At 38.8% G+C, this 16,861-nt stretch overlaps 1 protein-coding gene across 6 annotated transcripts in view; it reads right to left on the reverse strand.

The window, feature by feature from the left end:
- Positions 1–16,861, reverse strand: part of Taok1 (TAO kinase 1) — an 88,807-nt gene that overhangs the window by 15,952 nt on the left and 55,994 nt on the right. For all 6 annotated transcript variants that reach the window (XM_027426647.2, XM_027426652.2, XM_027426648.2 and 3 more), the window contains 6 exons: positions 16,046–16,180; positions 12,318–12,554; positions 10,047–10,175; positions 8,711–8,914; positions 5,589–5,828; positions 492–704 (listed from right to left, as the gene is read on the reverse strand). In XM_027426647.2, the coding sequence (XP_027282448.1) occupies positions 492–704; positions 5,589–5,828; positions 8,711–8,914; positions 10,047–10,175; positions 12,318–12,554; positions 16,046–16,180 (1,158 nt within the window). The remainder of the gene's footprint in view (positions 1–491; positions 705–5,588; positions 5,829–8,710; positions 8,915–10,046; positions 10,176–12,317; positions 12,555–16,045; positions 16,181–16,861) is intronic.

Consider the following 16,861-nt stretch of genomic DNA (forward strand, 5'->3'; position numbering starts at 1 on the left):
CAGCCTCCAAAGCCACAGAGAAACCCAGTCTCGAAAAACCAATAAATAAATAAATAAATAAATAAGTAAATAAATAAATAAAAAAACAACCACTTGCACAATATTTCATCCACGTGCTCCTATACACAGAAGATTCCTATACACAGAAGTATGTTTTGCCTACAGTTTACTCATCTGATCTAGATAAGCTGCTGAAAGCCATATCTGCAGGGAGCCTTTATAGGATCTTATTTCTTTTTTTTTTCCTTTTCCCCTTTCTTTCTTTTTTTTCTTTCTTTCTTTTTTTTTAGGATCTTATTTCTTAATGTATCTATATACACCATGCTTTTTCCAAGCAATGTTGAGAATAGGAAGAATACAGATGACCACTATTTTTCCCTGGGCTATTAAAGAACTATTGTTGCCAATTTATCTTTTTATTGCTAAGGTTTCATTTAGGAGATAGAAAGAAAGGATTCCTAATTTGTTTTGCCTATACAAAGCAAACTCACAGCTTGTGTGGAAAGCATTTCATTAATGCTATGATCATACTGCTCAGCCAAGATGGCTAACTTCCGAGTCTGTTCCTCCTTGAGTCTTTTCAGAACAGCTTTGTGCTCACTCTTTGGTGTAGTCTCCAGTAGGTGGTTTCTTAATGCTTTGTACTGTCTGGTTTGAATTTTGCATGTGTCCTGAAATTGCTTTTTTATCTGGAGTTCTTTAGACTGAAAAGAAAAGAAAAAAAAATATGTGTGTATACATATAAGGGGGGGGTGAAGTATGTCTCAACATATCGCATTTGGCATAGTGTATACTTACTTACATATATATATATATAATCAGGAAGAAAATAGAGAACCAGAAAGTCATGATAAGACTGCAGATATCTTTTACACTTGGCAAATATTCATGTCATAAACCTAAATTTCATCTCATAAAAAAATTATGGTAGTTATAAATGCAGCGAGGAAGAACTTTACCAGATATCTAAGGCAGAAAATAAAAACATGTTTCTTTGTTCATTTAGAATGTTCCACACGAGTTTCTTTTCTTTCCACAGTAATCTCAACAATAATCTCAACTTTAACCACAATCTATAACAGATCCTACTTTCTGTGGAAAATATGCACCAAACTTTAGATTGATTTTGAAATGTACAATAATAAATGATTACTACAACTACCTTTTCTTTAAGACAAAAAGCTGGACAGAATCATTCTAGATAGAACCACTCCAAGCCCCAGCCTTTGACCAAGTTGTCCTTGAAGTCCTCCTGCTTCAATGTGCTTCAACCTGCTCAGGGCTGGAACTACAGGGTGCATGTGCCACGTGCAGGAATGGCTTACTTTATGCTTTTCTATATTTATTTATTTGTTTTTGGTTTAATGAGACAGGGCTTCTCTGTATAACTTTGGCTGTTCAAGAACTCACTCTGTAAACCAGGTTGGTCTTGAACTCTGAGATTCACCTGCCTCTGCCTCCTAAGGCTGGTATTGAAGGCAAAGTATAATTGAAAAGTTAATGCCTCAACTTCCACATTACACCATTAATATAAATATTTCTGTATTTATCACCAACTGAGGAACCCATGTCCTAGTCATCTGCTAGGACTCATATATGAAGAAGGATAAAAAAATGTAAAGTTATGCTTAGTTTCATTGCTCTTATTATACTGGTTTGGTGTGGTTTGTGACAAGGTCTCACCATCTAACTCTGGCTGGCTTAGAACTTGATATAACCACATTGCCTCTGCTTTCAGAGTGTTGGGACTAAACAGTCACCACACTCAGCTTAAATACTGTTCTTGATCAACATTCTACCAAGTACTTCTAGACAAGGAATAAAATAATGAAATTTAGACATTCTCTTCAACCTCTGTGTTAAGTCTCTTCTTCAAAATGGTAATCATCTCTTAACATGCCGGGGAGGGGGGCTGTGCTCCTTAAAATTTTATCATAAAAAAATTAAATCATGTTTGGCATGCATTATAATACCAGTCCTTGGGATGCTGAGGTAGGAAGATTAAGGCCCTTATGGACTCCATAGAGAGACTGCGGCAAAAACAAGAGGAAGAGCCAGATTTGGCACATGCCTATAATCCTAGTACTTGGGAAATGTTAAGAGGAGTAGGAGTTAAGGTTATCCACAGCTACTCAGTGATTTTTGCAACCAGCCTGGACTATGAGACTGTGCCTCAAAAAGCAAAAAACTGATACAAAATTAAATATCCCCACCTAGGTGGGGACAAAAAGAAAAGAAAAAGAAAAAGTCAGGGCAGCCTTAAGAGCACTGAGTACTCTTTCAGAGAGCTGGGTTCAGTTCCCAGCACTCATGTGGCAGCTCGAAACCACATGTACATCTAGTTTCAGATGGTCAAGGCCCTTTGCTAGTCTCTGAGGTGACACAACACATACATACATGTAGGCCAACATTCACATACATAAAACAGAAAAAAAAAAATCAAAGTGAAACCAAAGCCCTAGAGAAATATTAACAATCAGACCAAGAATAAACTACATGTGGATTCAACAGAAAATGAAATAGAAAGTTGGGTGGTGGTGGCACATGCCTTTAATCCCAGCACTTGGCAGGCAGAGGCAACTGGAACTCTGAGTTCAGAGCCAGCTTGGTTTACAGAGTGAGTTCTAGGAAAGCCAAGGCTACACAGAGAAACCATGTTTCAAAAAACTCACAGGAAAGTGAGATGGATTCAAATTATAATTATTACCTGGAAAGAAGGTTGAAGAAATAGAAGAGGCAGTAGTTTATATCTAATCCATTCCACAGAAACAGCACCCTTCTCTCACAAATCCTAGTCAATTGAAGTCTCTCTTCTAGCTCAGCATCTCACAGAAAACTACAGGTGGCATACACAGACACTTATTGGGATGTGTTGGTGGTAAACCAAACATTTTGTTGAAACTGACTGTGTAAGTGAAAGAAACACAAGAGGAATTTTTCTTCCATCCTTATGTTCATTTATCATTAGAGGAGGGTATTCTATTCTGGGTAGTGGTGGTGCAAGGAGGAAGAGACAGGAGGATGTCTGTGAGTTCAGGCCAGCCTGGTCCACAGAGTGAGTTCCAGGACAGGCTCCAAAAGCTACAGAGAAACCCTGTCTCGAAGTAAACAAACAAACAAAAAACAAAACAAGGAAGAGAGCATTCTACTTAGTGTCTGAAATAAGATGCTAAAACATTTTCCTCACTTTCATGTAATGCCCGAGACAATCAGATTACTTTTTAAAAAGCTCTCAAGCTAAAAAGGTTATAGGAAGAGTTTAAGTCGAACTAAGCCATAGGAAAATGTAGTCACCAGAATTACATGACTACAGAAAACAAATTAGTGTCAGTTGAATTAGTGTCAGTTTGGTTCATTTTTGGGTACTGTTGGTTTTAAAGCTACAATTGAAAAAATATACTGATTTAAAAAGTCTTTGGTGGGGTTTAGGAATGTAGCTCACTTAGTAGAGTAGTTGCCCAGCATGTATAAAGCGCTGGGTCAGTCCTCAGCACTTCATAACATGGGAGCACACCCCAGCACTCCCATCACTCAGGTTTAGACAGAATTCAAGGCCATCTCTGGATGCTTAATGACCCAGCCTACACTATATGAGACCCTCATCTTGAAAAAATGGCCAAAAAAAAAAAAGGAGTGGGAAGGAAAAAAAAAAAAAAACTTTGGTTGTCGAGTATCTGAACTAAAGCTACATGATTCTCTCTTACTACATAAACAAGTCTGAAAAGTTATTATGAATTCCATGTTTTTTAAACATTGGTAATCAACGTAACTACTCTGTAAATGCTTCAGTCTTCTGAGTCCTGGATTACAGGGGTGCCATACTCAGTAGAAAAAGAATCTTTCAACAGAAAATACTTTGTGATTCCAGCGCTTACTGAACATTAACAGAGAATTTAAATGTGCAAACAAGTACAGATTAAGTGAACTGCTATCTCTAGTGAAAACCTTACAGTGAGTGCTTTCTGTTTGTAGTTTTTAAAAGACTGATTCAATGACTTCAAATATTTTCATTATAATATAAAATCTGAAAAATTCCTTAGAACTGTGAAGTTCCATTTGAGGGGGACAGTTTAGTTAGCTAAATGTTTTATTTATTTATTTTTTTCCTGGTGTTTCGAGACAAGTTTTCTCTGTGGCTTTGGAGGCTGCCTTAGAACTAGCTCTTGTAGACTAGGCTAGTCTCAAACTCACAGAAATCCGCCTGTCAATCCCTCCTGAGTGCTAGAATTAAAGTTGAATGCCACCACGGCCCAGCTCTAGCTAAATGTCTTTAAAAAAAAAAAAAAATCTTTGGAGGGGCTTAGAAATGTAGGATAAGGGAAGAAAGCAACGTTTTTCTTTCTTTTTTGCTTTTTAGATTTATTTATTTATTATGTATACAGTGTTGTGTGTGCATGTGTTCTGTGAACTCAGGACCGCTGGAAGAGCAGCCAGTGTTCTTAACCTCTGAGGCATCTGCCCAGCCCCAAGGGCAAGTTTTTCATTAGATTTTTAAAAAAAATTGTTTGATTTTATAATTTCGGATGTTTTGTCTGCACCATGTATGCCTGGGGCCTGAAAAGGTTAGAGTATTGGGTTCCCTGGAACTAGAGATGCAGATGGTTATGAAGCATCATGTCAGTGCCTGGAATCAATCTTAGGTCCTCTGAAATAGCAACCATTGCTCGTAATTGCTAAGCTATCTCTCAAACCCCACTTTTATATTTTTAAATTTTATATAAATCAGCTGGATGGTGGTGACACACAACTTTGATCTCAGCACTTGGGGATGCAGAAGCAGGCAGATCTCTGAGTTTGAGGCCAGCCTGTTCTATATAGTGAGTTCCAGGACAGACAGAGCGACATAGTGAGACTCTGTCTCAAAATACCAAAAATTTTATATGAGTTATACTGACATCAAATTAAGAGTCCAGACTGAGTTACTTAGAATAGAAAGAAACTGAATGATTAGTATGTAGACCCGTAGACTATAATGTCAGCAGTCAGATACTGTGTACATTTAAAAACACTGATTAAGAATTCCCACAGGCTGGGTGGTGGTGACGCACACCTTTAATCCCAGCACTCGGGAGGCAGAAGCTGGCAGATCACTGTGAGTTCGGGACCAGCCTGGTCTACAAGAGCTAGTTCCAGGACAGCCTCCAAAGCCACAGAGAAACCCTGTCAGGAAAAACCAAAAAAAAAAAAAAAAAAAAAAAAAAAAAAAAAATAACAATAATAATAATAGTCATCCAGGAGGCCCAGTCCAACTCTTACAAGCTGATCACTCCTGCTTCAGGGTACAGGGTACAGTCTTACTGTTATCGATAATTACCCTCATCCAGGAATTCAAGGTGACCTTAAGGCGAGATTAAGGACAATGATAGAGCTGTACTTCAGCCAAAGCAAAGGAGACAGACAACAAAAAAATTCCCACAGTTAAAATTTTTGGTGATTCTTTCTTTGTTACAAACTACACAAGCAAAAGTTGAAGCAACAGGCAGTCCATACAGGAATCAAGCAGGTATGCTAAAAGTGAAACGAACTAATACCACCCAACCCCTCAATGACTAGACATATGCCTTTATCAAAGCTTACACTAACGGTACCTTCAAACTCTTAGGTTGTTGTCGAACTTCCATAACATGTTTTCGCCTTAGTTCCCGTTCCCTTCGCTTATTGTATTCTAGCTGGTTAGTGAGCTCAGTTTGATGCTGCAGTCTGATCAACTCACAACGCATCTTCTGAATAGTATTGAGGTGGCGAAACTCCAGTTCTTGCATGGATTCATGCTGTCGTAGTAGCATAGCATGTTCCAAGTCCTTCTGAGTTTGCCTTTTGTTTAACTCCTAAAATACAGTTCAAAACACAAAGGAATAATTTATAGCTTTACAAATAGGGGGGTACATTAACAAATAAACAAGATGGCTGGAGAGATAGCTCAGAGGTTAAATCACTTGCCATGGAAACATGAAGATCTAATTTCAAATCCCCAGAACCCACATAAATTTTAGCCCTGATACTATGTGTCTATAGTATGAGAGAGAGAGATGGGAGGGGAGGGAGGAGAGAGGGGTGCAAGTGAGAGAGCACCTACATGCAAGCATATGTCTGTATGCAAATTAAAAAAAAAACTCATGCACACAAAAAAAGTGGATACAATTAATCCTGTGCTCCAATAATGGCTGCACAGTAAATACTAAGTTTCCGTGACTTTTGTGTCTGTGTGTTTGAGTGCCATTTGTAAATTAAAAAAAAAAAAGATTTAATAAGGAAGAGATAAATTCTTAATCAAAACTTCTCAGAATAATATGTAGCACATGGTGGTGAAGAATGAATATTTTTAATTTAAATGTATGTATGTAAATATGTATACAATGTTCTGCCAGCATGTATCCCTGCAGGCCAGAAGAGGGCACCAGATCTCATTACAGATGATTGTTAGCCACCATGTGGTTGCTGGGAATTGAACTCAGGACCTCTGGAAGAACAGCCTCTGCTCTTAACCACTGAGCCATCACTACAGCCCAATGAATGTTATTCTTGCTGGACATAGTGGCTCACACCTGTTAACAGCAGAACTAACAAGACAGGTAGGTTGTACTCTGGTGTTAAGTCCAGCCTTGTCTACATATCAAGTTCCAGGGCAGCCAGGGCTGTGACAGATACTGTCTCAAAACTAAAATATAACAAAATAAAAATAAAGTAAAATATTTGCTAGACAGTGATGGTGCCCACCTTTAATCACAGCACTCCAGAGGCCAGCCTGGTCTACAAAGTGAATTCCAGGTCACCGCTCTTGGAAAACTGACAGACAGTAAGTTAATCTCTTAAAAAAAATTTTTTCCCCCAAATAAAAAGGGGAGCTGGGGAGATGATTCAGTGAAAAAAAGGAACCAAGCTCATGTAAAGGACTTTGTCTCAGTTCCCAGCACCTGCATAGTGGCTCATAGCCTCCTCTACTTCCAGGGCATACAACAACCCTCTTCTTCTTCCCTCCACAAGCACTGCACGTACATGGGTGTACGTGCACACAATAAATACATATTTTGAAAAAGTATGTATACATATAGATATATCAATAATAACATGAAAAATAAAAGACCTAGAAACAGATATTGGGGTTCAACCTGAAGATCTGGAAAGCAAAGCAGCCAAACTAGTAGAGGGCTCTTACCTCTAAAGGGGCTGGGGTGTTCCTATTCTCAATGTAGCAGAATGAATCCCTGATGCTGAGACCTTGCTCCTGTCTTATATACCTCCCTAATGCTGGAATTAAAGGCATTTGATCCCAGCTGCTAAGACTATCTTTGTATGCCCTATTTCTCTTTAGGACTGGATCAGTCTTATGTAGATCTGGGTGGCCTTAGACTCACAGAGACCCATCTACCTCTTAATCCTGAGTCCTAGGATTAAAGATGTGTACCAGCACCTCCTAGCTTCTGGCTGCTGGGATTAAAGGTGTGGGTCTGGCTTCTATGGCTTGTGACTGACTTTGCTTTCCAAATCGTCAGGCAAGCTTTAATAAATGATAAATAATATATCACTACCCAATAATGTGAAAAATCAGTGGCACCCATTACCCTGCAAACTCTCTATCCCTAGAGGCCAACAGCTTGTTGTAGATGTTTCTCAGCTTTATCTTATTTATTGGGACATATCCAGTAATAAAAAAATAAAACAGCAATTAATTGATTAATACAGGCACAAAACATTTTCTTCATTTGAAGATCTAATGCATATATATTCAGGTTAGATCAGTATGCAAATACTTTTTTTCATTCTCTCCCTTTTCATTCTCTCTTTACAAAATTTCACTATGTAGTCTAAACTGCCACGAATGAAAAAACCCTCTTGCTTACTTACATGACTACTCATTTAAGCTGGATCTCTTGTTTTTGCTTTTACCAACGATATCAACGAATGTCTAACTATTGTATCATAAAATCATGTTACTATTTCTACAGGATAGAACTCCAAATGTACATATGACATGTAAACGTTTGTGTGAATACTTTTCAAGATTTACTTTCATTTTTCATTATGTATATATACTACATGTGTTTGGATATCCTGAGAGGTCAGAAGTAGGTGTCTGATCCCATGGAGCTGGAATTACAAGCTGTTATGAGCTGCCTTAAGTGAGTGTTGGAACTAAATAAAGGTCCTCTGAAGGTCAGAGAACTTTCTTAAACATTGAACCATTGCTCTAATCACTCTGCATGTTTTTAAAAGCTATAGTTCAGCCAGGCTGTGGTAGCACACGCCTTTGACCCCAGCACTTGAGAGGTAGAGGCAGGTAGATCTCTGACTGTGAGGCCAGCCTGGTCTACAGAGTAAGATCCAGAACAGCCAAGGGTACAAAGAGAAACCGTATCTTGTAAAGCAAATCAAAAAACTATAGTTCACAGGATGGTACTAACAATGTCCATTAACAGATAAGCCTGCTTCTGCCTCTAAGTGCTGGGGTTAAAGGCATGGCCCTCCACACCTTTGAAATTTTCAATTTTCACAAAGGATTCATTGATAAAGAGTTGTACTGCAAGAATCAGGAGATAAGGCAGGAGTTACCACACAAGTTTAGGACTAGCTTGGACTAAATAATAAGTTTTTAGGCCAGCCTGGCCCATAAAGTAAGCCCTTGTCTTAAAAAAAAAAAAAAAATTTAATCTCCAGCACTGAATATATTTATCTATTTGTTTTAATTTTTATATCATTCAAATGTACATACCTCCCTGACAAGGTCCTGTTCCAAGTTATGTCGCCCAAGTAACATTCTTCTCTTGAAGCGACGACATTCTAGCTCTAGATACTGCCTTTGACGTCGAAGAAGGTTAGCTTCTTCTTCTGCCTGGAAATGTTGTATATTCTCCTTCTGCTTTGAAAGCCATTCCTGCTTTTCTTTTTTAGGTGTGCTCTGATTTTCATTCAGCTCCTGGAAACAAAAATAACCCCCCCCAAAAAAAAAAAAAATCAGGTACATAGAAATATGAATGTATAGTGTGATATGGTACATAAAACTAGTAATTATTACTTTGTGGCCTGTGATGGTCTTGAATTTACAATCCTGCTGCTTTAGCCTCCTTGGTGGTAGAATTATGTAGGTATGTATCCCCATGACTAGCTATGGTAAATATACTTATTTACTCTTCACAGTGAAGGGAATTTAATGTAGGGCCCTGACAATACTGGAAGCTACATCTCCAATTCATTACACGGTAAACTGAAAAATACTTTAATTGTGTTTTCTTTCTATTAGGAGCTCAGTAGACCTGGAAAAGTTAGATAATATGTTTCTATGTACATCATAATACACGAATAGCTTTAGTTTTGCACAGAATGACGGATTAGCAGGTAAAACATTACAAAACCTTCCAAGAAGAGACATCAGTGATTCAAGTAAAAAAAAAAAAAAAAATCTTATTTTTGTTGGTATTAAGGATAAAGCATTTAAGCATAATTTTTAAAAGATTTTATTTATTTATTTATTTATTTATTTATTTATTTATTATGTGTACAACATTCTGCTTCCATGTATATCTGCACATTAGAAGAGGGCACCAGATCTCATAACAGATGGTTGTGAGCCACCATGTGGTTGCTGGGAATTGAACTCAGGACCTCTGGAAGAGCAGTCGGTACTCTTAACCTCTGAGCCATCTCTCCAGCCCCTTAAGCATAATTTTAATGCCTTTGTTTTTCAAGATTTTGAAATTTTCTTTAATGGAACTACATTCATATTGGGCAAAAATGAAAAAAATAAACAACTAATCATATTACTCAAGGAGATCAACCCTAAGATGCTAATTAATACTGGTAGATTTTTCCTCAGACTCCTGAGTAGGTGATTACAGGTATATAACACCGAATCTAGATCATGAAATGATTCTATTTAGTTCCTATTCAACTAGAAAACTTAAGTAAAGTGCAGATAATAATCAATACCTTCATGTCAATAGATATATACCTTGTGGCCACAAATATATCTTTATGCTGACAGCTGAGTAGAGAACCATTAAACACAACTAATGGCAGAAAAACATAAGGTATTTTTGTAAAAGAAGTACCTCCTTAAGCTGCTCTTTTCGAAGTTTATATTCTCTTTTTTGGGACTCCAAAAAGCTATTCAGCTCTTTCTTCTGTTGAGCCTGAATGTGTTGCTGGAATTTTTTCTCCTCATTGGCCATCACTTTTGCCTATACAGAATTAACAAAAAAAAAAAAAAAAAAAAAATCAAATTAGTTAAACAGATAAATTTAAAGCATCCATTAGGAAGGATACTTAGTCGTGGCAGTAGAAGTAGATGACCAACAGAAGCATCAAAAATAAACAACAAAACAATCTAATCAATTTATCATCCTTTTCAGTCTAACTTTAGAGATCAGTATGATGCAATTTATTTTTTAAAAGTATTTACAGAACCAAAATGTTTTCCTCATTTTATTGAATAAGAACATACATTCCACTAGGCAGTAGTGGTGCACACCTTTAATTCCAGCACTTGGGAGGCAGAGGCACTCAGATCTCTGAGTTTGAGGCCAGCCAGGGCTGTTGTTACACAGAGAAACCCTGTCTTGAAAAACCAAAAGCCAAAACCAAAACCAGAAACCCCAAAACAAACAAAAAAACCCATAGGTTCCCTTCATTAAAACCAAATACATGTTTAACTTCAAACATAACCTAATAATTGTATATGTATGTGGAGGTGCCTATGGAGGCAAGGGGAAACAGCTCCCCCCATTACTGGGTTAACAGGTATTGTGAATCACCAGATGTGGGTGTTGGAAATTGAATTTAGGATTACTGGAGTATGTGCTCTTAATTGCTGAGCCATCTCTCTAGTTCTATAAAACCAAGCTTTTATAACTGAGTTAATTTATGTATTAAATAATGAGATATATTCATCTTCAAATTAGATCTTTAATGTAACTCATATTAAAATGAATGCTAACTATTGCATATGTGTCATATATAACTTGGGTGCAGTGTGTGCTGTTTTGAGTATACATGTGAGTGTGCACAGGTGGAGGCCAGAGGTAGATTATGGGTGTCTTCCATATTTTCTGAGATTCTCACTGAATAAAGAGCTAATCAATTCATCTAGATTAGCTGTAACATTCTGCTGCAAAGCCACTGTTTTATAGGATGTGATTTTTTTTTTTGTTGTTATTGCAGGGCTAGGATAAAATTGTGAACTTTGAACACGCTAGGGAAGCACCCTTTCACCTTCACTGAACTTTACCTCCAGACCCTTTTCTAAAAATATTGAGTCTTAATGTGTGACTCAAGTTATTTGTAAACTTTCTATGTGTGTAGCTCCAACTAGCTTTCCTTCAACTTTCAATACTGTCTTTGTTTCCCAAATACGCTGAGGGTTACAGTTATGTGCAATGACTCCTAGCCTAACAAATTTTACTTTCTTACTTATTTAAAGGTAGGATCTTACTGTGTGGCACTGGCTAGACTGGCTAACATCAAACTCACAGAGATCCACTGCCTTCACCTCCCAAATACTGAGATTAAAGGCATATACTACCACATCTAGCCTGGACATTAATTTATTTACTCATTTACTTACTTACTAATTTATTTCTTTTTGAGACATTGTTTCTCTGTGTAGCCCTGGTTGCCTGGAACTCACTTTGTAGACCAGTCTAGCTTCGAACTTAAACATAGATCCACCTGCCTCTGCCTCCAGAATGCAGGGATCAAAGGTGTGTGCCACCACTGCCAGGCCTGAACTAGGTTTTTTGTTTTGTTTTGTTTTTCGAGACAGGGTTTCCCTGTGTAGCTTTGAAGCCTATCCTGCCACTAGCTCTGTAGACCAGGCTGGCCTCGAACTCACAGAGATCGCCTGCCTCTGCCTCCCAAGTGCTGGATTAAAGGCATGCACCACCAATGCCTGGCTTAATACATCTAATTTTCAGATTCACAATGCACAGATTCATTTATAAAACTAATAAGAGAAAAAACATACAGGAGTCAGTTTTGTTTTTAAAAACAGAAAGATATATATATATATCAAAAAAACGTAAATGCTACCAGGCAGTGGTGGCACAAGCCTTTAATACCAGCACTTGGGAGGCAGAGGCAGGTGGATATATGTGAGTTTGGGGCCAGCTTGGTCTACACAGCCAGTGCCAGGACAGGCTCCACAGCTACACAGAGAAACCCTGTCTCGAAAAACCAAAACAAACAGACAAAAAACATAAATGCTTCTCTTTCCTGGATCAATTTATTTAGCTCCCAGAGTTAGATACTTTAAATATCAAAATGCAAATCTAGATAATTCAGAGATGGACACAATCTAAAAGAAATTAATAGTATTAATTAATCACCTCTTTTTCCATAGCAGCTTGGTGTTTCTTGATAAGTTTCTCCATTTCTGCAGCAAAATTGTTACGCTGAGTTTCAAGATCTTTGTCTAATCTGAGACGGTGTTCATCCATCTCTGCCTTTAATTTATTTTCTAGAGTCATCAGCTGCTTTTGATGCTGCCGCCTCATCCTCTTGTAACCAGACATCTGTTCTCTAAGTTCAGAGTCCTGCTCATGCTCTTGCATCTGTCTCGTAACCTAGACACAAATTGAGAAAAAAAGACAAGAAAGCAAAACATTTTTCTTTCACAAGCATTTAGAAAACTGGGCACAGTAGAGCACGGGCCTGTAATCTTAGCGTATGTTTAGCAGAGAAAAGGAATCCATCACCAAGATTACAAGTCTAGACTGGTAGTACTATACATACATAATGAGTCTAAGGCCATGCCAAGACAAGACCCTGTACTCTACTAAGCAAAATAATAATGATAAAGCATTTAGAACATTACTATTACTTGAGGAGGTATTCAGCTTAAGAAATTACATTACAGTTCACAATTAAATTTTTAGCAGATTTTTTAAAAAGACAGTGGTTAAGGGGACTGGTGGCTCTTCCAGAGGTCCCAAAACCCCACATGGCAGCTCACAACTCTTTAACTCCAGGGGACCCGAAAACAGAAAAAAGAAAGAAAGAAAATGAACAAGCTGATTCTAAAACTTGTATGAAACCATATAGTATCATACAAATGAGCCAGGATTATTGGCACATGCTTTAATTCCAACACTTGGGAGGCAGAGGTAGGTGGCACACACCTTAGCACTTGGGAGGCAGAGGCAGGTGGACCTCTGAGTTAGAGGCTAGCCTGGACTATGGAGAGTTCCAGTATAGCTAGGGCTACAGAGAGAAACTCTGTCTTAAATAACTGAAAGGAAAGGAAAGGAAAGGAGAAGGGAGGGGAGGGGAAGGGAGGGGAGGGGAGGAGAGGAGAGGGAGGGAGAGGGGGAGGGGGGAGGGGGAGAGGGGAGAGAGGGAGAGAGGGAGAGGAGGGGGGAGAGGAGAGGAGAGGGAGAGAGGGGGGGAGGGGGAGGGGGAGGGGAGAGGGGAGAGGGGGGGAGAGGGAGAGGGAGAGGGGAGAGGAGAGGGGAGAGGGAGGGAGGGAGAGGGGGAGGGAGGGGAGGGGGAGGAGAGGGGGAGGGGGAGGAGAGGGGAGGAGGAGAAGGGGAGGGGGAGAGGGAGAGGGGAGGGGGAGGGGGAGAGAGGGAGGGGGGGAGGGAGAGGGGAGAGGGGGAGGGAGAGGGGAGGGGGAGGGGAGGGGAGAGAGAGAGAGGGAGAGGGAGAGGGAGAGGGAGAGGGAGAGGGAGAGGAAGAGAAGAAAGGAAAGGAGGGAGGAAGGAAGGAAGGAAGGAAGGAAGGGACTAAATTAGAAACACCTGTAGAGAAAAGTATCCGCCTCAACTACTTGAAAAAATCTGAAGTAGAAGATCACTTATACCAAAGAGTTCAAGTCTAGTCTGGGCAAGAGATTGAATCATCATCCAAAAAAAGTAATGAACAACAAAAAACAAACCAGGGAGAAATGAACAAGATGGAACTTGAGCAATGGTTGTAAGCTGTCATATGGTTGCTGGGAATTGAATTGTGGTCCTCTTCAAGAGCAAACTCTTAAATATTGAGTCATCTATTTCTGCAGCTCCAAGAAATGTGATGTTTAACAAACTATAAAAACAAGTGGTTCTCAATGTAGAAAAAAAAATTAACCTGACCCTCTTTATCATCATTTCACATTAAAAAAAAAAATATATATATATGGATGCTGAGTAAACAAGGGAAACAAAATTAAATTCCAGAATCCATGGTGGTGCATTCCTATAATCTGAGTGCTAAGGACACAAAGGCAGGTGGATCCTTAAAGCTTATTAGCCCTCCAGTCTGGTCAATTGACAAACATTCTGTTTCAAAACACAAAGAAACCCAGAAAGATCATCTGGGGTAAATAGAAAATCTACTATTGCAAAGCAAAGGACAACAGACTTTCTATATGACCTATTGTTTTAGAATTCTTTATCTTTCAAGATTTATTTTAATAAAAAATAGTTTGAGTGTTTTGCCTGCATGTGTGTCTGTGCACATAATTCAGTGCCCCAAGAGGCCAGAAGAGGTGTTCTCTAGATCTTAAGCGCCATCTTTCCAATCTCTTATTTTACCTTTTTAGAATTATGTGTATGTGTATGTTAGTGCAGGTGTTCAAAGACACCAGAGTTGTGAGCAAGAGTTAGTCAGCTGTGAGCTGCCTGACAGGGTGCTAGGAACTAAACTTGATACCTCTCCTCTTTTCTCCCCTCTTCCCCTCCCACCGGAGTAGGTCCTTGAACTAGTTCTGTAGACTATGCTGGTCTTAAACTTTCAGAGATCTACATGCCTCTGATGCCTGAATGCTGGGATTAAAGGTGTGCATCACAACTGGCTACTTCCAAAATCTTTGACTATTTTAGATATTTTATAACAATGGGGCTCTTCAGAGGAAGAAATAAGACTATCAAGACAAGCATGCTTATGACTGTGGCCAGTATCCAGTATCCAAATATGTTGGAACTCAGAGGAGTAGACAGGCTTAGCAGTGAAGATGTGCAAGCATGGCCAGAATAGGGTTTTAAATATCTCATAATATATTTGTAATGGAAAAATAATCCATATTCATTGTTTTTTTTGGGATATTTAGAGCATATTAATATAATCAACTGCAATTTTCAAACAGCTCCCTTTTTCTACCTAACCATGTATTTTTCCCTTATTTTTACTTATCTTTCTTGAATTTTTTCTTTTTTTGGGGGGGGGCGGGGGTGGGGAGTTTAGAGGCAGGGTTTCTCTGTGTAGCCCTGGCCATCCTAGGACTCAAAGATACCTGGTATGTGCTACACCACCAAGCATTTTTTTTCATATCCCTTTTTGAGGCAGGGTCTCATTATGAAACTTTGGTTGGCTGGCAACTCTTTATGTAGGCCAGGCTTGCCTTGAACTCAGAGATCCACCTGCCTCTGTCACCTGGGTGCTGGGATTAAGTTTGTGCTAACACATCTCAAATGTTAATTTTATATGGCAATACACTGATTCTCTTCTCCTGTGCCTAAAACCTAAAAACTTTAAATGCTCAAACTACGTCACAAATACTTCTTTTATACCACTAATCAAAACTAATTTGAAGCCAAGCATGGTGGCATACATACTCCTTTAGTTCCAGCATACAGCAAGCAGAGGCAGGTGGACCTCAGTGAGCTATAGTTTAGTCTGATATACACAGTAACTGTTTAAAATATATATATAAAAATTTATCTGAGGGCTGGAGAGATGGCTCAGAGGTTAAGAGCACCGACGGCTCTTCCAGAGGTCCTGAGTTCAATTCCCAGCAACCACATGGTGGCTCACAACCATCCATTATGAGATCTGGTGCCCTCTTCTGGTGTGCAGATATACATGGCAGTAGAATGCTGTATGCATAATAAATAAATAAAATCTTAAAAAAAAATTTATCTGAATAGCTATTTTGTAGTTCTCTTTTAAGCATTCTAAAATACTTACTATGTGAATAAATATCTCAAAGTCAATATTTCTTAGTGCTTTCTTCTAATAAAGAAATTAAATGTTGAATGTTTTACAAAATAAATTCCAAACACAGAAATAAGAAAGTTAAATATATTTGAGTCCATATTGCATAAGAAAGAAACTGCTTCTTGGACAGGGGAACACATACCAGTGATGCTGTTCGTATAGTTGCAAAGTGTTCTCTATTACGATAATGTGATTTGTGACGAGACACTTGAGGGGGAGACTGCGGATCTGATGCTCTTGTTCTAGGATCTCCTTCTTCTCTGTAATTTTCCTCCTCCTTAAAAGACAAAAAGAGGCAGAGAAAATATTTTGTAAGGCGAAACATTTTTTGAGGTTTCAAGTAAAAAACTAAAGACAATTTTAATCAATAATCTCAAAGAAAATTTTGTAGAAAGGAGAAATAGAAACTAGAAGTACTATTGTTATTTTATTTTTTTGTTTTTGTTTTTTTGAGACAGAGTTTCTCTGTGTAGCTTTGGAGCCTATCCTGGCACTGGCTCTGGAGACCAGGCTGGCCTCGAACTCACAGAGATCCACCTACTTCTGTCACCAGAGTGCTGGGATTAAAGGTATGACAGAATACTTCTATATTAAGTTCACCTGCCACACTTGTCTTTTTTCCCTAGTGTTGAGACCGAAATGCACGATGACCAGCCTGCTGTGAACTGAACCCATGGTCACGTCACGTGTGTGGCAGGCAAGCACTCCATCACTATGCTGCACATTCAGTCATTAATTTGTCAACATCCTTGAGAAAATTAAGAAATTTATACTCAAACTGCAGAGGACTGGGGAGACACTGCAAATGAGAGACCTTGGTCTAAACTTAGGTAGGTAGAGAGAGTGATCAAAGAAAAGTGCTCAACCTGGGACCTCTACATGTGTAACATACCAACACATGTGACATGCATAAACACATAAAAAATTTTGCAGATGCCGGGCACTGGTGGCACATGCC

Source organism: Cricetulus griseus, chromosome 7 (assembly GCF_003668045.3).
Source record: "Cricetulus griseus strain 17A/GY chromosome 7, alternate assembly CriGri-PICRH-1.0, whole genome shotgun sequence".
NCBI lineage: Eukaryota > Metazoa > Chordata > Mammalia > Rodentia > Cricetidae > Cricetulus > Cricetulus griseus.